This window comes from Macaca nemestrina, chromosome 4, assembly GCF_043159975.1.
Source record: "Macaca nemestrina isolate mMacNem1 chromosome 4, mMacNem.hap1, whole genome shotgun sequence".
Classification (NCBI taxonomy): domain Eukaryota; kingdom Metazoa; phylum Chordata; class Mammalia; order Primates; family Cercopithecidae; genus Macaca; species Macaca nemestrina.
In genome coordinates this window covers 109,211,608-109,234,525 of record NC_092128.1, presented here as the reverse complement: position 1 = coordinate 109,234,525, position 22,918 = coordinate 109,211,608, and the positions used below count along the sequence as shown (strand labels likewise).

The window sequence follows — 22,918 nt, the reverse complement described above, 5'->3', positions numbered from 1 at the left end:
GGCTGTCACAGTGGCTTACATCTGTAATCCCAGCACTTTGAGAGGCCAAGGTGGGAGGATGGCTTGAGCCCAGGAGTTCAAGACCAGCCTGGGTAACACAGTGAGACCTGTCTCTACAAAAAACTAAAAATTAGGTGAGTGCCGTGACATATACCTGTATTCTCAGCTCTTCAGGAGGCTGAGGTGGGAGGATCACTTGAGCCCAGAGGATGAGGCTGCAGTGAGCTGTGATCATGCTGCTGCACTCCAGCTTGGGTGACAGAGTGAGACCCTTTCTCACAAAAAGGAAAGAGGCCGAGTGTGGTGGCTCACACCTGTAATCCCAGCACTTTGGGAGGCTGTGGGAGGCTGAGGCGGGCGGATCACAAGGTCAGGAGATGGAGACCATCCTGGCCAACATGGTGAAACCCCGTCTCTACTAAAAAAGAAATACAAAAGTTAGCTAGGCATGGTGGCATGCACCTGTAGTCCTAGCTACTCGGGAGACTGAAGCAGGAGAATCACTTGAGCCCGGAAGGCAGAGGTTGCAGTGAGCCAAGATCGCACCACTGCACTCCAGCCTGGGTGACAGAGCAAGACTCCACCTCAAAAAAAAGAAAGAAAAAAAAAAAAAAGAGAGAGAAAGACAAAGAAAGAGGGAGAGAGAGAGAAAGAAAAGGAAGGAAAGAAGGGAAGGAAGGAAGGACAAGGAAAGGGAAACAAAGGGAAGGAAGAAAAGAAAGAAACTTGATCTGAAATATTATTTTGGTTCTACAAACATTTTAATGTTCTGATTGAATCCATTCCCCAAATTTCTGAAGTAAAATTTCAATCATGTTAATATATAAGAAGGTTGCAATCTAAATGGAAAATATGTGGTCTTTTGTTCTGGTCTCTTGCCATCCTTCCAGGGGTTACTTTGATAGAAGTTGGGTAGAACTTTAATGAAAACTATATTACTGAATCTTTTGCGATTTTCTTACCAAATCCTGATGCATTACAGAAGCAACTTTACGCTGTTTTCATTTCTAAATATTATTTAAACAAATTCACAGTAGTTCATTAAAGTATTAATGGAGTTATTTAATAGTAATAATGTACCTTTTTTTATATAAACCAAAAAGTGACCAAGGCAGATCTCAATTGATTTAAAGGTTTATTTTGCCAAGGTTAGGGACATACTTGGGGAAAAGAAACAGGGTCTGTGTCCTGTGCTTTTTCCAGAGAGAGTGTTGAGGACTTCAAAATGTAAAGGGGAAAGAGCAAGCAGGAAGAGAAGGAGGAAATTTTAAAAACAAATAAATAAATACATAGGGGGAGAGTAGGCAGTGAGGCACGTGGTCACATACCAGTGATGCTCTGATTCGCTCAGGGAATCTACGTTTTATACGTAAAAAGAGAGAAGTGGGGAAAAAGTCAATTATGCATTCATCTCTTGCTCAGTAGATCTACCTTTGACATGAATAAAAGAAGCATGTGAAATGACAGCTCTCTGGGAACAAAAGGAAGGCAGTTTTTGCATGACTCAGTTCCCTTAACTTTCCCTTTGGCCTAGTGAGTTGGGGGTCCTGAGAATTTATTTTCCTTTCACATTTAATAACGTGGACATTTTAAATTCTCTTTACTGCCTTACGGATATGTTTTTGTTCTAAACGTTGTCAGGGATCAGTAAGTAAACTGCTCCACCATATTTTGAGTTATAAAACATGAGGGCTAAAGTCAGGAATCAGGGAGTAGAGACTGAGCAAGATACTGGCCCAGAATCAGCTCCGGGAGGAAACAGGATCAAATCAGGGAACCACAAAATTTGAGATCTAGAAATAGCCAGAATAAGAGCCAGGGGATAAGACTGGAGCCAAAGTCCCAAATTCCAACATAAAACTGGCATTAGAAGCCAGAGTGGAAGGAGGACCAAGATGGTGACTTGTTAAAGGTATAGAGTGCTGGACAGTTTCATTGTGGGAGCAGTCCTGTCCCAAGCAGGCCGCCTCGTACAGTTGTGCTGGCTATACAGTACACAACTGCATAACCAGTCGCACCCAGCAGCCCAGGCCTAAGTGCATTAGAGGACTCTTGGTGGTGGGGAACGTAGCTGACTTGGGTAATATCTGTAAGATGTTAAAGCTGTCATCCAAATGTTACAGTTAGTCCAGAATGGGGATAGAGCAAGTCCAACCTAAACTCTTGTCCATGCAGTGAGACTTTATAGAAGGAACAGGATACCTTTCTTAGTTGTACATTCCGTAAAACTAAGGACCGAAGTAGATGGCACAACCTGCCTCCCAGGAATGCTAAATGGAGATTTATTGTACAATAATATTCCCTGCAACTCTTCACTACACCCAAACCCATAGTCTTAAAATTGATGAAATGTTTATTGAAGAAACCTTTAATCATATAATTGTTTGGGCTGTTATATGACTAAAAGTGAATACTTTAGGGATGGTTTAAATTGTTTGATTTGTTTTGAGAATTTAGGAGAAACCAAACTCAGTTTCTCATGCTATACTCTCACAACACAACGCTTCTGTGACCAAATGTGTGGATTTTTCTGCTACAGACTAAGAAAGCAATTAGTTCTGCTGTGGACACCAGCTGGGTGTCCTCTAATTCAATTCAATTCTGACACTATCTACATGAAGATAGCATCAGATCCTGCAGGCTGAGGGCTCAGGCCCATAAGACTGCCCCCACTTCAGATGCACCAATCGCAAGTTATAGGCTGTTACCTGTACTTCTGACTGGTCAGCTATAAACTGGCATTCCCACTACCACCTCCTTAGATTTGACTCTTGCTAGAGCAGCTCACAGAGCTCAGGGAAACATTTTACTTATATTTACTGGTTTATTATAAAGAATATTGCAAAGGATACAGATGAACAGCCAAATGGATTAGATGCATTGGGCAAGGTGTGTGGGAAGAGGCATGAAGCTTCCAGGCCCTCTTTGGGTGCACCATCCTCCAGGAACCTACAGGTGTTGAGCTCTTGGGAGCTCTCCAAAGCCACTCCTTTTGAGTTTTAACGGAAGCTTCATTACTTAGACACGATTGATTTCAATCATTGGCCATTGGTGATTGGCGTAACCTTCAGCCCCTCTCCCCTCCTTGGAGGTTGTGGGGCAGGGGTGAGGGTAGGGCTGAAAAGTTCCAACCCTCTAATCCTGCCTTGGTCTGTTCTGTGACCAACCCCACCCTGGAGTTACCTAGGGGCTGCCAGCCACCAGTCAGCTCATTAGCATAGAAGAAGACACATCATTTTGGAGACTCCAAGGATTTTAAGAGTTATATGCCAGGAAACAGAAGGAGGACCAAATGTATATTTCATAATATCACAACTATTATTCTGTTGAATGAGTGTTCTTTTTCTGTTTTTCACCTTTGGTTAGGGTTTTGCCACATTGATCCGAGAATGGCCTGGAGATCTGTATAACAATTCAGTCATAGTTCAAGCAGTTCGGGATCATCTGAAGAAAGATAGTCAGAACAAGACTTTACTTAAAACCCTGGCAGAATTGTGAGTATACTTAAGTGTTTCTTTTTCCATATCAGTCTATGTTGAAAAGTTTTTCGTACTTTAGATTTAGCACATAAGTAGAGAGGATGCATTTTATACCATTTCCTACATTCCCTCTTAGTAAAAACCTTCATAAACCTCAAATGAGTAGGAGAGAAGGACATACGTGAAACTGTACAATTGCAATGTAATCTGTTTCCCAGAGAAGAGAAACCCTAACGTGCAGCGCTTGGGAGAGGCAGTGGTTAGGAAACAAAAGGGTGCCAAGTTAAAACTTGCATCACTCAAGCATAACAGTTTCCCAATGAGCGAAGCTCTGGATTTTGCTCTTCTAGGGGCTTCAAGTCAGTTAATTTAATTTCTCAAATGTCAATTCCTTATGGGATAATTTTAAGCTTTAAAAGAGATGTCATAATAGAGGACTAAGTGCACTGCCCTGACCCTGAGTCAGGGCTCAGAAAATGGCAGCTTGGTTAATATTTTTCATATTTGTTGGGCACATTCAGTGATGCAGACTTTGTGCGAGGTGCTTATGATACATAGATAAGATATGCTCTCAAGTACCTTCGATCTAGAGAAACAAGAAGTATACTGCAGGTGTAGCCAAGACGACCATCCCTGCATCTACCTCTCCTCAGTGCCCCCATCACCTCAGACCACTCCTCTCTCTTCTTTTTTCTTCTTTTGCCCAAAACCAAGAAAGGTATACCAAAATGACCTAGAACTCTGGACTGTATTGGATTTTCCACAGAAGAGGTTGTGTTTATGGCATTCTGAGTTGAAATGCTGATCATTTTCTCTTGGAAACGTCCTGTTAGATGCCCTTTAGAGTCTGCAGTACCGTTCGTAATGGACCAACAGTACAGCTTCAGTGCAGTGAGCTCTCAAGAGCTGGCTTAGGGACTTAATGTGAAAAACATTGTTTCAATGGAAAAACACATTTCAGTTAGACACAGCTCCTTTAAAATCAGCTTTTGGAATATTAGCCATTTGTCAGCTGAATACTGCTTGTAAGAATTGGAACGCATATTTCTTTTACCAAAATGAGAACTTCATCCTGGATCCTAGTTTCCTTGCTGTATGGATGTTTGTAAATCTTTTGAGGCTGAGACCCCCAATAAAGACCATTTTTATTACTTGAATATTGTGAATTTTCTGAAATTTTGGCAACAAGAGAGGCAAAGTTCTGAGAAAGAAACACTTATTGGTCATGTATAGTTAAATCCCAAGGAATTTTTTTTAAATAAAGTTAACTTTTCTCTCGAAAGGAGTGTTTCCATTTTTAATAATGTGAACCATGATCTCTCTGTGTGTGTTTTAATTAGAGCTCTTGATGAATATTAATGTAAAACATTTGTATTACCAGGTACACCTATGACAAGAACTATGGCAATGCTCTAGAAATATACTTAACATTAAGACATAAAGACGTTTTTCAGTTGATCCACAAGCATAATCTTTTCAGTTCTATCAAGGATAAAATCGTTTTATTAATGGATTTTGATTCAGAGGTAATGTGCTTTTTATTTTAGTACTATCAATTATTTTTACTATTTCAAGTATTTAATACTTAGATATCTATCCAAATGCTGGATTGGTGAACGAATCACATAATTTGGCTGTATGCTGACAATCTTTAGAACCCTCTGACCCTCACTAGATGTTGTTATTTTAGTTGTTTGGCGTTCAGGAATCCTTTGCTTAATGTGGTTATTCTGTGAGAGCAGTTCAGATTTGATAGAGAACTTTTAAAGTTGTGTGTGTGCGCATATAAAGTAATTTCTTGCTAAAACAATTCGTATAATTGATAGAAACAAATCAGGTATATACTTTGACTCATTTTTCCCTCCTAACCTGTGTTCCAGAATTTAAAAATTTAAAAATTAAGTGAACGTCTGTCTTGACCCACTTATTACTATTTTATTTCTTGGTGTTCACGTATCCACCATGTGGGATTTCCACTGGTTTGAGTTGATGCTCATGTCTAGGACATGTGGAATATGTTATTTTATTGTGTGACAAATTTGAATACCCTAATAACAAATTTAAGCAACCTAATGAGTGGACCCAGCCACAGTGCACATTGGCTCTTGCAAAGTGATGCAAGCTCTGTGTGTGTGTGTGTGTGTGTGTGTGTGTGTGTGTGTGTGTGTAAAAGAAATCTAATTATGGTCAGGCGCGGTGGCTCACGCCTGTAATCCCAGCACTTTGGGAGACCGAGGTGGGCGGATCACGAGGCCAGGAGATCGAGACCATCCTGGCTAACACAGTGAAACCCCGTCTCTACTAAAAACACAAAAAATTAGCCGGGCATGGTGGCAGGTGCCTGTAGTCCCAGCTACTCGGGAGGCTGAGGCAGGAGAATGATGTGAACCCAGAAGGCGGAGCTTGCAGTGAGCCGAGATTGCACTACCGCACTCCAGTCTGGGTGACAGAGCAAGACTCCGTCTCAGAAAAAAACATCTAATTACAATTGCTCATGACAGAAATAATGAGGTTTATAAACAGTGTTCTTATTCAAAAAATTGAAATTTTAGATAAACCTAAAAGTAGAACCCTAAAGGCTCCAAAAGGATTAATGCATTTTTCAATTATATTGTACTGTATTTAGAGATATTGTGTGCTGTATTAATCTCCACCAACGTAATTTAGATAGAAGCTAGATCTACCTTTTTTTCTCAAAGATGCTTTAGCCCTTTTTAAAATACTGAGTCAGGTCTTTAGGGACTACAGATTTGCAAAGAATTATGTAGCTCCAAGGAAGTTCAGGTAGAGAGGCTCTGCTTGTCTAGCAGAGGATGAGATGCTTATGTAAAAATTAATTACATTTTCCTCATATCTAGTCTCCCCTCATGCTCTCCCCTCCATTGTTCTCCAGAGCCTCGTTTTGCATATGTAGCTGTGGAAAAAAGATGAATGAACTGAAACTAATTGCTATTCGAGAATGTGATCCAGATGTAAGGAATCAGTCTTCTGGTTAGAGGAGACCTTAGGGGTAATCTACTCCAACACCCTCGTATTTCAGAGAACAAAAGTAACATTTGGAGCAGACAGCTAAGTAGCAGCAGAGTCTGGAACAAGGCCCAGGTGTTCTGTGTGAGGCTCAGTCTAGTGTGCTGTTTTCCCTCTTCCTCTTGACATAAACTGTCTAATTCGTGTTTCCCGAATGATAAAAGTGGCTAAAGTAAATTCTGAACGTTCAGAAGCTTTGTGTCATTATGAAACTTCAAGTATCTCATTCCCTTTCTGGCTCTTATATTCCCTTCTCCTCATAAAGCCAGCTCCTTCTGTCTGTGGTGTCTTATAGGGAGACTAGGTCAAGGTTCAAGTAGCCAGAATAAAAGCTCATTTTCTTGATATACCGGTAAAGAGATGCTCTCCATAACTACTGAGAGTCTCATGAGAAGGTGTGAAAGTATCTGAGACATTGAGGGTGGGGGGCTAGGATATGGGCAGTCAAGATGTTTTGTATTTGGTAAATTATAGCAAAGCACCATTTTAGTAGTATGCAAAATACAAAGACTTCAGATTGAGATGCATTTGAAAATGCATTTCTTCACAAATATCATTTTCCATAAGGGCCATTGTAAAGCTAAGGGCCTCTTTAAGTATACAAAATAAGCCCTCCACCTGTGAACGGTGGTAACTACACTGCATTGTGTTTAGTCTTCTCTTCTTAAATAACAGATTTCATTGACTGTGGCTTTTTTTATATGTTTCAGAAAGCTGTTGACATGCTTTTGGACAATGAAGATAAAATTTCAGTGAGTGTCCTTTGTTTTTATATGTGTTACCAGATGAACATCTGGGACTCCTATAACTGTGAAGAAGAGAGTTTATCAGATAATTTTGCAGCTGTCTTTCTATCCTCATAACTGTACCTTGAAACTTTTCTTTTTTATCTAGATTAAAAAGGTCGTGGAAGAATTGGAAGACAGACCAGAGCTGCAGCATGTGGTGAGCACAGCAGTGTCCTCCTTTTGCCCTTTTGATTGACCAGTGAGTCAATCACCTTTCAGTATTGGTACGAGGAGGATACTGGAGTGAATTCTTCAAGGAGGTTAATATTCCGGTTGGAGGTTTCACCACAAACAATGTTCTGTAATTACCAAAATGCAGCATATGTTGTGAATTCAAGAAGGTCAGGGATTAATTGTAGATCAGGCACTTGAATTTTGACCCACAATTGAATTGTGATGGAAAAAAGTTACCAATCTATTATATTACTATAATATAAATATATATAACATAGCTATATATTTAACTATAATGAATGTTTTTGTGTTATGCTGTGTGTAGGAGTAAGCACTCTCCGTCTGTAGTTCCATTAAATATAACCATGGTGTACATCACAGTAAAGGCCAGTATGGCACTGCTGAAACTGTACCAAGTTCTCCTGCTAAGGAAATGTCAGACAACCATTCCATATCCAGGACCACAGGGCGATAAAAGGGCAGAGCCTCATTTCTTTTGTCCCTTACCATGACAATAGCTAATTCCATTTTTCTTATGTGCTACTGGTGGTTGTGCAATTCAGGCCTGTTATTCTAAATTTCTTTGGGGGGCTACTTCGATTCTCTGCATTGCATCATCATGAGAGTAAAGCAGGAATAGTTGTTGTATATGTCCTTTAAAACTTACACAAGAGAAAACTTCAGCAGACATAAGGACTGTGGGACTATCAGTAGGACTATGGGTATCAGATACAATAAGTGCACTTGTGTCTTTGCCTATCTCCTTGCACCCTAGGAGGAGGCTTAGGGAATAGAGCATTTTTTTCAAAAGTCAGTTTTCTGCTTTGAAGCTTTTGAAGACTGCAGGAAGGGAATGAGAGGCATTTCTCTTTTGCTCAGATGCTATTGCTGCATTGTTCATTATTGGAAATCTCAAGATTATCTGCTTCCCCAAGCAAGGCTCCACACTGCTAGCCACCTTGGGAATTCATTTATAAAGCAGTGATTTCTGACCTACTTAAGCCACGAGACAGGATTACGGGCAGTAGCTATCTGTGTGACAGTGTAATCAGTGCAATGGTGAAGTAGTGGCACAGCCCACAGTAACATGACTCATCTTCCCTGCCAGGCAATGTCTTGTCTCTATAAATTTGACTCAGCATTCATGTGACAGAGCCTCCCTGTCCTGTTTGCACTCTGGGAAACAGCACCACGTTTCCCCGCTCACACACTGACCGCAGTGCCAGTGGACTGGCGGTGGTGCTCATTAGACCTCAGCCTGGCACTTCAGTTCAGTCTACTGCTTGTACCGCTCCGTTTTGCCTTAGGAAGAGGTGAACAGGAAGCCTGAGGATTGGTTTCTTAAGGTACATGTGTCCATGGTTAGGCCTCATTGTGACCAGATGCAACAGCGATGACAAACATCAGCGCATTTACAGTCTCAGCTGCAGGGTGGGCTGGTGCTCTGTGTCTGTTATAAACCAATCCACTTGGAAACAGCCACCCAAGGTTTAATGCACATTGTGGGATTGGTGATTAAGTCTTCCTGTCTTCAGTAGATTGTGGGGTTTTTGTTTACGTTTAATATTCGGTAAACATTGAATTGTTTTCTGACTTCTGAGGACTGTATTGATAGACTTAATCTTGCCTGTGAGGAGAAAGTGAATTACTGATTTCCTCTGAAGTCGATTAACTTTTTTTCAGACAGCTAGGGTAAGGAATCAGTTTTGAAAACTGTTTCACAACATGTGCATTCTTCTTGATTTTTACTTTGTATTTTTGTTTTTGATGTTACCAGTTTAGGCAGCATTTCATTTGAAGACTCAGCAACGAGGAGATGCAGAATGTATGGGAATGAGTTTAGTGCCCGCTACTTGAGTTTTTAAGAACATATGCTTGTCGTAGGACTCTGCCCTCTTTTATATAAAATAATTTTTATGATCTGGGAAGACCGCTCATCTTTTTACTTCTGAGCCAAAGCAGATGGCAGTGAAGATATTGACAATTGCTGTCATTAACATTTCTGTAGTGCTTGGTGTGTGCTAAGTTCATTGGTTCTGAGTGATTTTGTAATGGCAACTCTTTTAATTGTCACAGTAACTCAATAAAATTTTTGTAGATAAACTGAGTCTCGGAGAGATTAGTGACTTGCCTGAGGTCACAGTTGGTACGTGGCAGAGTCAGATTTTTGGGCCCTTCTAGAGAAAGTATCAGAATTCTTTGCTCTCCCAAAGTGTTTTCCTTTCCACCTCTCCATCACCTAGAGGTTTTCCCTGAAGAATGCTTCTCCCCCAACCATGTTTAGAGCTAAAAATAGCAATGTTAGCCAGGTATTGCTTTTCTTATTTTAATGGGTCACGGCTTATCTTTTGTTCCTTTTAGTATTTGCATAAGCTTTTCAAGAGAGACCACCATAAGGGGCAGCGTTACCATGAAAAACAGATCAGTCTTTATGCTGAATATGATCGACCAAACTTACTTCCCTTTCTCCGAGACAGTACCCATTGCCCACTTGAAAAGGTAAGGCACAGATGTCCCCTACTTGTACACTTTGGATGAAGAGGTTGTCATTGTTGGTAAGTTGTTTGTCTTTCTTCTCTTCCTGTCTCTGCTCATCCATCCCTGTCCAAGGGGAAGACTGTTGCTCTCAAAGAAGTAGGTTTTTGCTTAGACCTGCTGTCAAGAAAAGGAGGTCTCATTGGATTAGACTTTGGTGAAGAGCTGAAGCATTTCTGTGACAGGTTTAATTGGAAGAACAGTTTAATCTAGGGCCTAGGACATAATCAACCATCAAGCAAAAATGATGTATTAGGAGTCTCAGTCCATCTCCCAGGGTCAGAGTGACACCTCACAGAGTCAGAGCCTGGTAGGGAGACACAGACTGTCCTAAGCCAGAAGCAGTTGCTCCAGTCAGGAATCAGGTTTGATAAACCAAGGTCATAGCTTAGGTCCTGCATCCTATCTTCTTTGAGTGTCTACCCTGTGTTTTTCTATATTTCTCCTACATTCTACATTCCACTATAATTAATCTACTTACTAGTCTCTCTCTCCTGTAAATTCTTCAAAGACAAGGAATTTGTCTTACCCGTTTTGGTAAATCTAGTACCCACCCCACATTAGACATTTACTAAGTGTGTGTTTCATCATGAGTGAGAGAATGAATGAATAAATTAAATACATGCAAGGTCCTAGTTAGGGCTAAATAAGGACTAGTAAGTTTTATGAGACTGCTGTTTCAAAATAAACTGAAGCACTTAACTATATATGTGCTAACAATTGGGCAGCCTTAAAGGCAACAGTATTATGTCCCACAGTTCTCGATACCATCTATCAGTAACATCTACAAATGTCTGACTAAAGTTGGATGGCCAGATACTTTTTAAAAGTTAGTTGTGTGACCACCAAAATAAAAAAAAAAAGACATATTTGACCCATACGGGATATGTGCAAAGAAGCTGGATGATAACACAGTTTATGTACTTACAACTTCCATGTTGCTTCTTTAGCCCATGATGATTAAATGCATTGGAGTTACTGTGAACCAGTTTTAGCTCAATGGATTTTTAAAGTCTACAATTAATGGAAAAAAATCTTGCCTGCCTGTTAACTTATAAAACAACTTTAGTATTTTATATTTGTGGCCCTAAGACATTTTCTGAGGACTTAATTTGGAAATTCATTATCTTACTCTAAAAATAAAAACAGATATTACCCTCTTCTCTCACCATAGGCCTTTATAATCTGGCGATAGAGTGAGAATTGTATTCTTTAAACAGTGCTCCTTCATTTGTTTCTCAGTTTTTAAGAAAACATTGTATATTTGCAGAGAGGATGTGGCAGTCTCCTGAAGTCTCCAGTTGACCTCTGAGACAGAGAGGTCACATGTGGGTGATTAACAACCGTTCTCACTCCCTAAGCACAAGGTGCAGAGGCACCACCCAGGTTCCAGTATCTTTATATTGCTCACACACTTTATGCCCACCTGGTTTAAAGTTTTTGGGTCTAGTAGCACTCAGTGGAAGACGCCCTGTTCCACCCAGTAGGGAGCAGCAGAACGTTGCAGACCTGCACGTGATGCTTCCTACACATGTGGTTTACTTAGAGCGTTTGTGTAGACCTTGTAGAATTTTTTTCTCTCTGGGCCACTGAAAACACCATATTGAATGTAAAAGAACTCAGCACAAGCATAGTAAAACCAATTATGTTTTAAACACAGTTGTTTTTAAAAATTTATCTCATGTGTCCCACTGAAAGAGAATTTTGAGCATGGACTAGAGGTGGTAATGGTGGAAACAGACCATTATGAGATAATCAAGTAGTAATCCGTATTTTTAGGACTCCCTCAATGGGTTTTCGTGTTTCAGGTTATTGAGACTTCTTCATAAGAGATTATCTCTTTGTCAGGATCTATTGTGGGAAATCTGTATATTTGTAGAAAACATAGCACTCTACCCTATCAGGTACCCAAAGCTGTCTTAAAGGAGAGGTCCATGACAGTATTACTAACTCAAGATTCTTACCCTTTTCCTTAAAAATAAGTTCTGGTTGGGTGTAGTAGCCCACACCTGTAATCCCAGCACTTTGGGAAGCTGAGGTGGGAAAATAGCTTCAGGCCAGGAGTTTGAGACCATCCTGGTGAACATAGCAAGACCCTGTCTCTACAAAAATAAAAACTTTAGTCCAGTGTAGTGGTACATGCTAATATTAGTATCTACTCAGGAAGCTGAGGGAGGAGGATGTCTTGAGCCCAAGAGTTTGAGGTTATAGTAAGCTATGATTGCACCAGTGCACTCCAGCCTAGTTGAGAAAGCAAAATTCTCTTTAAATAAATAAAAAGAATAGTAAGAAAGAATTCTGTATATACTCAGTCATCTTAGAAACAAATCCCTTTTATGTTTACATGTGACATGAAAAAGCTATCATATGTACCAATTTGTGAATGACAAAGTGAATTTCTCCAATTAAATGCATCCCAAGCATGCTAGTAAAGGGCATGGAATACATGTCTGCCTGTTTTGTGTAAAGAGCGACTCATAGAAAATGTGGTCTCTTTTCCTCCTGAATCTGAAATTGAGAACTTTAAAATTCTAATGCCTCCCTTTCCCCAAAGAAATTTCTGTCTGCTTCCTTAGAATTTAGAGATTGTTGAGTCCTATTGGTACAAGAGAATTTTTTTTTTTTGTTCTTTGTTTCTACTTTAAATGAGAAGTGTTTAAGCTTTCAAAGGCATATTCAGAACCTGTTGATCCACTGTTGTTTATAATTTACCTCTGGCAGAATAACACTATATCTTTCTAATTTTTGGTTGTCTGCCTTTGCTGGGGATTGGCTAATTGTTGAAAGGAGGTGATTTCAGATTGGCAACTGATTGAAATCTTCAAGAATCTACAAAATAAGAATCAAAACCTTATTTTGAATTGATTGAAATCCCACAATCAATAGTATTTGGCCCAAAACTTTGTAAAGATCCTGATGTCACATCAAAAGCCCTAGTTATGGTTTTCAAAAGCTGAGGTTCAGGATTTAAAATCACCAAAATCACCACGACTCTGAAATTCAAAAATTAATCATAAACTTTTATGAAATTGTTTGTTCTAAAGGAAATACAGAGTGTGTAGGAATTTATAACATCTACAGCAATTTTTAAAGATGATAAAAATTATATGTATTTCTTTTGTGCTTTATAATGTATGCTTTGCCTTCATGTATATTGTTTCACTGAATCTGTACGAAAGTGCAGTTAGGTGGGTAGAGTCCTTTTATACATGACAAGCCAAGTCTTAGGGAGCTGGAAACAAGCCTAAAGTCTAGAGCTAATAAGTTGAGGGACCAAGACTTAGAACTTGGATCACTTAACTTTAGGCTCTGTATTTTTTCCACTATGTTGGGGAATCATTTTCAGGTTTAAAAAGTTAATTGAAATAGTAACAATCACTAAAGCATTTCCTAGTGTTGCAAGAATCATGAAAGATTTTTTTTTTAACTGTTAAACTGTCCTTCTGTAATTTACAGATATGGTCATCAGGCCCTGGTTTTCATTTTGCAAATCTGATTTGCTTGTGCCTAGAGTGGTTGAAAGCAGATCATCAGTTTTATAGTTTGGCAGATTTATACCCAAATTTGTGATCGCTTTCATATCTAATAGTATTCACAAGGTGGCAGTATTTCTGAATTTGGAAGAATAAAGCTGAGAGATGCCAAGTTTTGCAGATTTTCATTAAAGAAATTTAAAGAGAAGATTGGATAAAAGATGACAAGATCAAGGATAGGTAGAAATAATTATTTAATTTACATTTGATAAGGTTCTTATTAGTTACCCTCAGTTTTCTAACTTGGTTCTTTACCTTCATACTAAATTAGAAAGAGGAGAATTAAAATATTATTTTTGCATCATTTTTTACTCAAGTTCTATTATTATTCTGACTTTTCACTTTTATTTTCACTACATTCTCCGTGTGTGTATGTTTGTGTGTGTGCTTGTGTTGTGTGTCTGCTTTAAAAATCTTAGTTTCCCTACTCTCTCCTCTAGAGGGAGCACCATGGTCCAGGAACATTCAAGAATCTAAATGCTTTCTTTTTATACTTTACTCAAAATTTCTAGAGACCTCTAAAGTCCATTCTCTCATTTGTGAGAAGAGGATAATTTAAGATACTGTTAGAAACTCGTCATAAAACATCTAAAATTATGTGAAATTGAAATTTCAGAGACTCAAATTATCTTTGAACTTGGTGAAACTCATCTGCTTGCATTCCATGTCATCCCTAACTTCAACTTGCCTTCAGACATTTCTTCCCACATGACTTCCTTTTTGATAGTATATACAGGATTTTATAGCCTTGCTATTCTATGGCATATTCTATGGCATATTCTACAGCAATGGAAATGTTTTATAATCCGCTCTGTCCAACATAGTAGCCACCAACCACATGTCACAATTGAGTATTTGAAATCTGGCTGGTGCTACCAAGAAACCGAATTTTAATTTCATTTCATTTTAATCAATTTAAACTTAAATAGACACGTAGAGCAAGTGGCTACTGTCTTGGATAACTCAGATGAGGCTTCAAACTGCAAACTCTTTGTGGTTTGAGACTAGCATGTTCTTAGGCGTTCTCATGTGCAGAAGAAAACGGGTCATGGCTCTGTTTGAAATCTTGAATGGTATTTTAAAGTGTGTAAGTGAATTTCCAAGTACAGAACTGATTCATGGATACCCTTTAATAATAAATTATTTTAAGCAGCATAAGTACTTATCATTATTCAGACTTTCTCTAAACATTCTCCTTATTCCGTTGAATTACAGTATTCTGTTTATCTGTGAATGGCAGTCCCACTCAACTATAAACTCTCTGTATCTTAACACCCAGAACAAATCTAGGCACTCGGTTGACTTCTCAGTGATTTCTTGTTTGAATCCCATGTCCTCTGATGTTTCTGCTGTGTTCTGCTTTATTATTGAACTTCTTACCTATGTTTTTTGTCTCTGCAGTAGTGTCGCTGCAGGAGAGTGAAGAGTTGGTAAGAAAGTTTCATCATTTACAATGATGATTGACAGGCAAGACCATGTAGGAATAGGTAAACCATGTTTTTAATCAAAATAAAGGAAGATTTTCTTCGGTATTAGCTAGGGATTAGATTCAACTGTGAGTGATAAAAAATCCCAAAAGAATAGTGGCTTAACAGAGCAACAGTTTCTTTTTCTGTCACGTGGAAGTGTTGGTTGAGTGGCCCTGCTGAGGGCAGCATGCCGCAGGGTCGGAGACCGGGGCTCCTTCCTCTTGTTCATCCACCTTGGGTGACCTCGACCTCATGACATAAGGTAGTGCCATCCAGTAGTGGAGAGTTGGGGGTAAGGGAAGCATTTCAGGCAAGGGGACGCAATGAAGAGATGAGCAGAGGGAGGTGAAGCTGCACAGGAATTCAGGGCTAGGTTGTGGATGCCTTGTAAGTCGTGGTAGAGATTCTCAGCTTTAAGTCTGAGTGGAGCAATGCAATAGAAAGTTTTGTATGCAGGGTGTGAGATAAGGTTTCCCAGCTGCGCTCATTGATCATACTGCATCCAGTTCAGATGCCACTTCCCCTTGAAGCTTCTCACAAGAGGACCACACAGTTTCAGTGTCCCGCCTCTGTACACATGGCCCTTTGTTCATGTTACTCTAATCGTGGAATGATGCGTTGTCACATCTCTTGTCACTTCCTGGACCCTGAGCTCCCAGGGGTGGACTCATGCTGCTAATGCTCCTACTAAGCCGCCTCCTTTATTCTCTTCTTTGTTGTCCTCTTACCTATAATCATCACTAACATTTTTATTATTGTCATCTTTCCATCTCTATTTAACCTGACCCTCTAGCACCCAGCACAGAGCGTATAGTAAATGTGTTCTGATTAATTTAGAATCAGTAAGTAATTTATCAATATGTAGGAGGTCTTTTTTTTTTTTTTTTTAAACACTAATGGAAATGCTCTCATCTGCATAGTTGCTCCTTTTTGGATCCTTGATCATCAAAGGTATTTTTTTCCTTCCCACCTTTGACAGATCCTTGAGCAGAGTTCTCTTTCAACCCCTGTGTTCTGGCAGTACAAATATTCGTAGTAAATTCATTCATTCATTCATTCGTTCATTCATGCAGCATGAAATCATATTTTCTGAGCATATTGTATGCACAATACTGGGAAAGTTCAACCATGAACAACATTCATTACATCTTAATGGAGGTAAACAGAGCTTAAACAAATGACTACAGATTTGGAAGGAAGCAGTGCTGTAAAGAAACCTAAAGTAGTGTAAAGAGAGAAAGCTTAGTGGGAAAGGCCCTTTCTTTTCATTTGGTGTCCTGTTTTCTACTCTTGCTCATGAAATGTTCTGAGTAGCTTCAAATATGTTTTAAGTTGAATTGTGTAGAGTCCAGTACCTCTGAGAGGTGACCGAGTGCAGCCAGTCTAGGGAGCTGTGTTCCTTATTTGTTTGCTTTGTTTTATTTTTAAAGAAAAGCTGTGGAAAAATTCTTTCAAGTGTAAGTTTAAATGACTTTATTACTATTTGTTCTTATTTGGTAGCCTATAGTAACATTTTTACCCTGCTTTAATTGAAGGCTCTTGAGATCTGTCAACAGAGAAACTTTGTGGAAGAGACAGTCTATCTTCTGAGTAAGTAGCTTTTGTTCATTTTGGTCGCCATAAACTAAGAAATGGGATGACAACATGAAGTAAATTGTCTAAGAAAGGACATAGGTTTTAGACCAATGTAACACAGAATTTGAGCCTATTTTGTACAATAACTTAATATATGAAAACAGACTTCACAGCACAGTAAAGAAGGAAGAGTTGTTTAATAAATGTTGAAATAACATATTGGTAATTTATAATCAACACATAAAAATTTATCAGTTTATACCTCACAACATAGATTAAAATAAATTGTAGATGAGTTGACAAGTTTTTTCATTTTTAAAAAAATTATAATCAGCTTATATTCCATCATATTGGTAGAAAATAAATAATCACTTTTAGAAATCACACCCTAAATAACTGGAGGAAATGCAATTGAATAGCGTAGTTTTGGAGAAAGAGGAGAGCTTTTTAATATCATCTAGGTGTCAGTGTTCCTGGTCTTCTGGCTCCTACCTCCACATGAGTCACAGTTTTTGTACCATGCATACCAAGAAACAAAACTTGTCATCTGTTCACATTCTTCCAAAATGAGCCACGAGCATGACAGCAATGTGGGTTGTACTGAGGATTGCATAATGTGGCATATAACATAACATTCATATCTGGTGTTTCTCCATTGTCACTTCCCTGCTGACCTCAGTAGGGTTTTTCCACTTTACACCTTTCCCTTATACAACACTCACCCTCATTGGCCTCTTGGCCTCTGTTGAAAAATAATCCAAGTCCTCTATTCCCATTTATGTGTATGCAGATTCATGGGTGCTCAGCCACAAACCCAGAATTATCCAGTTGTAGCACCTTCCCTTCTTAGGAGAAGTGCTTTTGGGGCTGCATTTTGTTACTTCAGCATGTTCCTGGGGTTCTAATCACAATTTTAAGTAGCTCATCAATTCACTAGTTGCAAACAGTGTTCTCCCCAAGAAATATTTTGGTGGAATACATTTTTGTCATATTGTCTTAGAAGCAGTAGAGGACTTATAGGGACATATAGTCGGATTTTATAAAAACTTGAAAATCCTGTAAACATTTTAAATAACTAACCATTTTTAGAGACGTAGGCTGTGGAAATAATATTTGTAAGAAACACAAAATGCTATGGAAGGGATATTAAATGGGATATCATTTCATTCACGAACCAGCTTTTATTGGTTGATTATGGCCATGTACAGTGACAAAGATTCAAGATCCTTTACTAGTTCCTGTGCAAGCCCAGAGACAGCGGTAAGGGTGACAACCTACAACCAGGTAGTTGCTGTCCCTCCACTGAGTAAGGCTTTCTTACATGTACTATATTAAAAACTCATGGAAAAATTTAAACTGTTAAAATGCCATAGATCAATGAGCAAAGTATGTAAAGAAGATTAGCCAATAGAAGCATGGTTGATAAATACTTTCATCTCATGAGGGTTATTGAAAGACTTTCCCCTGAACTTGGGAGAGAAGAAAATGAGGTAGCCCTTTGATAATCGAATTTGCAATTGGCACAAAGTGTATCAGAAAAGCAATATGCACAGCTACCTCATGAGGCAGAGTGACTTTAGGGACTTTAAAAGTCTTAAGTGTATCTGAATGTGAAGGTATTGACCTCCAGAATATATATAAGTCTACCAAAAGTAAGTCAGAGTATGACAGACCTGGCTTCAAATTCTGGGTGTACTATTTAGTAGTTGTATGATCTTAGCAAGCTACTAACATTTCTATTTCCTCTTCTATAAAAGAGGAATATTAGTAGAACATGCCTCATAGGATGGTAGTGATGGTTAAATGATGCCATTTATATGAGGCACTTAAATGAGTACTCAGCACAGAGTAAACATCCAGTAAATAGGAGATATTTATTTTACTATGTTATAGAGAGTAAATGTTGTTGTCACATGAGAAAATAGCCTTGTCTTAGCTTTCCAACTATGTAAACAAATTAAGAGATATGCAGTTAAAAAAAAAAATCATTAAAATAACCTTAAATGAACTCTTTCTCCCATCTTCACCCCACCTAGGCCGAATGGGTAATAGCCGAAGTGCCCTGAAGATGATTATGGAGGAATTACATGATGTTGATAAAGCAATCGAATTTGCCAAGGAACAAGATGATGGAGAGCTGTGGGAAGATTTGATTTTATATTCCATCGACAAACCACGTAAGCATAAAAGCCATCTGTGGTTATAACTTTTTTTCTATCAGTGTAGCCAGTTATGTCTAGATTAAAAACTATCTCAAGATACATTGGGTTAAAAAAATGGCAGTGTACCTACAATAAAAATAGGCCAGGTGTGTTGTAATGATTTCCAGTACTACTCCTGTGCTGGAAAACCTGGAGCCTCGTCACTTTGCATTACCTGAATGTGATGAAGAACAGGTGGCTACACAGTTTATTAATTGTGTCCCCATGAGGCATGTTTTTACCTGCTGCAAGCAAATTGAATAAATGTCATCTGGGTTGTGTTGGTGTGGTTTTTTTTGTTTGTTTTTAGCTTGTATATGGGAGTGTTTATAGTTTAAGTGTATAGACCTTACCAGTCTTTTTTGGAAACATGTAACTGTTCTGGACATTGATGATATTTGGATGTTTGCGTTGTAGCATTTAGCCTCTTTCCTGCACTATTTTGATCAGTACAGCACCCAGAGTTTGTATTTGTTGGTCCTCAGCTTGACTATTTGTATTGGGTCTCCCATTTTGGAAAGGAATAAACAAAAGCAGTCACCTAACAGAAACCTGACTCTTTTGAAAATAACTAACAGTAGTGATTTGACATTTCCTCTTTCCTTTTTTTTATTTTTTTTTAATTTTTAAGTTTGGTAGGAAATCTTTATGTTCATGTAACTACCTTAATCTGAAATTGACTTTAATAACTATCCTCTTGACAATATAAGGAGTCTCATTTGTAACTAGCAAGATAAAGAATAGTTTAAGAATCTCAAGAGGCAAAGTGATGTCACAGAACACATCATAAACTTGAGGCTGGCCTGAGTGAATTTGGGCACATTACTTCTTAGCTGTGTGACCCTGGAAAAATTAAACACCCCATTTCCCTTGTCTGTAAAATGCGACCACAGCATTCCTACCTTGCGCAGTATTTGAGGAAAGTGTATATAATACCTGAACGGTAATCAGTTGTCAATAAATACTGTTTGCATCCATTTGATGCTAAAAACTGTCATTTGAAGGCAAGTAATCATTTGTTCAGCTGTTTTAAAACAGTTCTTATTTACTTTCTCCTTCGTGCCTTAAGGAGCGTTAGTTCTTGGAAGTTTAGAAGATTAATTCTTAAGAGTTTAGAAATTTAAATGGTTTTAACACTTACTTTGAAGGAAATAATTTTTTCTTTGAGTTACTTTTGGTCTAAAATTGCATTATGTGCAAACTATGTGCAAATAAAATTGCATTATAATGTTGCTTTTATGTTCATTATTTTATGTGATATTTTGTAGCATTTATTACTGGCTTGTTAAACAACATTGGCACACATGTTGACCCAATTCTACTGATTCACCGTATTAAGGAAGGAATGGAGATTCCCAATTTGAGAGATTCCTTGGTTAAAATTCTGCAAGACTACAATTTGCAAGTAAGTATCCTTTCCTGGACAAATGAGCGTGCTGAATGAGTTGACTTAGATTGGATAAATATTTCTAGGGTTTATGTTAGGTGTCAGTTAAAAAGTTTCGATTTTATGGTTACATTTTATTTAGGCCCAGATATTTAGAAAACTGTTCAAACACAGTAATTAGAAACGTCACCTTTAAAATTGTGTTGTCCAGTAATACCTCAAAGGCCTTAAGAAGGCTATTTGATTCTTTAGCCATCTCCAATTTTCACTTGCTTTTGAGCAGACATTCTTACATTTGTATGGTTAATATAACATGAAATTGAGGTATGAAAGCAGTTATAGTGGCCATTAGATCAGGCCACCCCAACATTTTTAGGGAGAATAAGTATTGTGTCCGTTTGAGGGAATTAACAAAAATGTTTTTCAGTAAGGTAATAATTCTTTTTTGAAGCCATTCAGTAATCTGTTGCCTGAAAGCTGTTAAAATATAGGATTTTATTTAACCTTTTGTCTGTTTTCTAGAATAGTGCAACTTTATTATCCTTGTTAAATCAGAATTTGTGATAAGAACAGTGGAACTCATTATTTTCATATAAATTATTATACTAATTACAAAGCATCTTAATCTTTTCCTTAAAAAGACTCTAGCGATTACTATTTTTCAGGAAGCTGGTAGCTTCTATAGAACTTGAATTAAAACATTTCCTTAAAAATTCAGACTGTTGCCCGGGTGCAGTGGCTCACGCCTGTAATCCCAGCACTTTGGGAGGCCGAGGCGGATGGATCACGAGGTCAGGAGGTTGAGACCATCCTGGCAAACATGGTGAAACCCCGTCTCTACTAAAAATACAAAAAAAAATTAGCCGGGCGTGGTGACGGGCACCTGTAGTCCCAGCTTCTCAGGAGGCTGAGGCAGGAGAATGGCGTGAACCTGGGAGGCGGCGGAGCTTGCAGTGAGCAGAGATTGCGCCACTGCACTCCAGCCTGGGCGACAGAGCAAGACTCCGTCTCAGAAAAAAAAAAAAAAAAAACAATTCAGACTGTTGTTCTTCCTCTAATTCACTTGAAAATGAGTTTTTGTTAATAGTGGGTGAAATTGCTTTCCTAGAAACAATTTTTGCAGGTAAAGCCAAAAGAAAAGGCTATTAGCTGAGGAGCATTGTGATGTGAGATCCATTGGGCAAGGATTCACCATGCAGGTTGCAAAGTAGAGGTCTGCCTGCACTCAGGGTAACAGCCTTAGGTAAGAGGCAAGGTGGAAAGGAGAAGATATTGCAGGTACATTGGTGACATCAAAAACAGATGTAAGAGATGAAAGGGATGGCAGAGCTGCAGGGACAAGAGGTTGTGCCAGAGAGTGTGACGTCATTAATGTTTCTGAAGCGGAGTCATGGTGTATACATGTTCAAAAAGTGGGATGATGGTAAAGGTCATTTGTGTAGAATTAGTAGAGAAACTGAGGCCACAGCCTTTCTGAGTCATCCTCATGGACATGAAGGCCAGGAGGAAGAAACGAGGTGCCCTAAGCCAGGCTCCAGCTTCCATTGAAGAGTCCACAGGGGACAGTGGTATTAACTGGACAACACCACTTTAAACATGAAGAAGTTTGAAGATGGGGGTGGGGGTGGGGATGAGGGTGTGAGAGATCATGGAGACTTCACTCAGGAGAGCTTTGTGAGAAATTGGGTTCATGGGAGAGAAATTTGTATTCAGTTAAGCCAAAGAAGTAGATTACCTATTCCGCAAAAAGCTTAATGATATACAGGCATGTATTTCCAGTGGGATTTGGAGGTGTGCAGATGACCCAGGGGAAAGGTTATTGGAAGGAGAATGAGAAAGGCAAGAAGGAAATAAAAACGTGGGAATGGGTTAATAGGCAGAGAGGTGAGATGAGGAGCTGGCCTTTTATGGCCGCGCCGTGGGAATCCAGAAAGGTGACGTCCCTGCCTGGGGAAGTCACTAATTTAAAAAGTCAGAATTGGGCTTTGATGAAAGTGGTTTCAGTGTCAGACCTTATAAGCCTCTGAGTGTGAGTGAGCTTGGTAATGACCTGTACTTCACTGGCCCTTACCAACCCCAGGCATGCCAGAATATGCTTTAGGTTTCAAATCCACATTTGATGAGAAGTCATTTAGGTGTCTCTGAACAACCCTCCCCCAAGGGAAGTAGTCAATAATTATCCCTCTGCCTTTCGCCAGTAGTGCAAGAAACTTGGCCTCCAGGTTAGAAGTTGTGCCTTTCTTTTTCCCAGCCTCCACAATGACTGCAAAACCGCATAGTGCATACCTCTGACTAGGTCATTCTTCCAGAGAACCAAGCTCATGGGCACCACTGTGGTCTCCGTGTTCATTCATTTTTAATAAATAAATTTGCATCGTTCTGAGTCAGCTGGAAATAAAAATGAAATTAATATTAGATGCAAAATGAATGCCTAACATAAAAATTTATACCAAAGACTGCTAAATCAGTATTTTTTCTTAACTAGAGCTTTTCCTTAAGATATGTAAGTCTGTAGTTTGGTAATGTGTTAAGGAGGTTCAGAATTATTTAGCCAGTGGGTCCAAAAAGCTGTGGTTGCCTATGAATCCCCCAACCAAGGAGTGGCTTCTCAGAGGGTGGGGGAGAGATGAACAGGGAAGGCAGCAGAGCCTACGGAAACTGCTGCATCTGGAGTCCCCACTGGAGCTCAGGCATCTTGTTGGAGAATGCAAACAGAAGATGCTCTCCGGGGGCAGGTTGTTCAAATAATT

The 22,918-nt window shown here is 39.0% G+C and overlaps 1 protein-coding gene across 2 annotated transcripts in view; it reads left to right on the top strand.

Moving 5' to 3' along the window:
• The window catches only part of LOC105497763 (VPS41 subunit of HOPS complex), a 207,955-nt gene that overhangs the window by 170,595 nt on the left and 14,442 nt on the right, over positions 1 to 22,918 (top strand). For both annotated transcript variants that reach the window (XM_011769100.3, XM_071095062.1), the window contains exons 18-25: positions 3,367 to 3,494; positions 4,861 to 5,005; positions 7,217 to 7,258; positions 7,401 to 7,451; positions 9,830 to 9,967; positions 16,541 to 16,595; positions 18,617 to 18,757; positions 20,050 to 20,186. In XM_011769100.3, the coding sequence (XP_011767402.1) occupies positions 3,367 to 3,494; positions 4,861 to 5,005; positions 7,217 to 7,258; positions 7,401 to 7,451; positions 9,830 to 9,967; positions 16,541 to 16,595; positions 18,617 to 18,757; positions 20,050 to 20,186 (837 nt within the window). The remainder of the gene's footprint in view (positions 1 to 3,366; positions 3,495 to 4,860; positions 5,006 to 7,216; positions 7,259 to 7,400; positions 7,452 to 9,829; positions 9,968 to 16,540; positions 16,596 to 18,616; positions 18,758 to 20,049; positions 20,187 to 22,918) is intronic.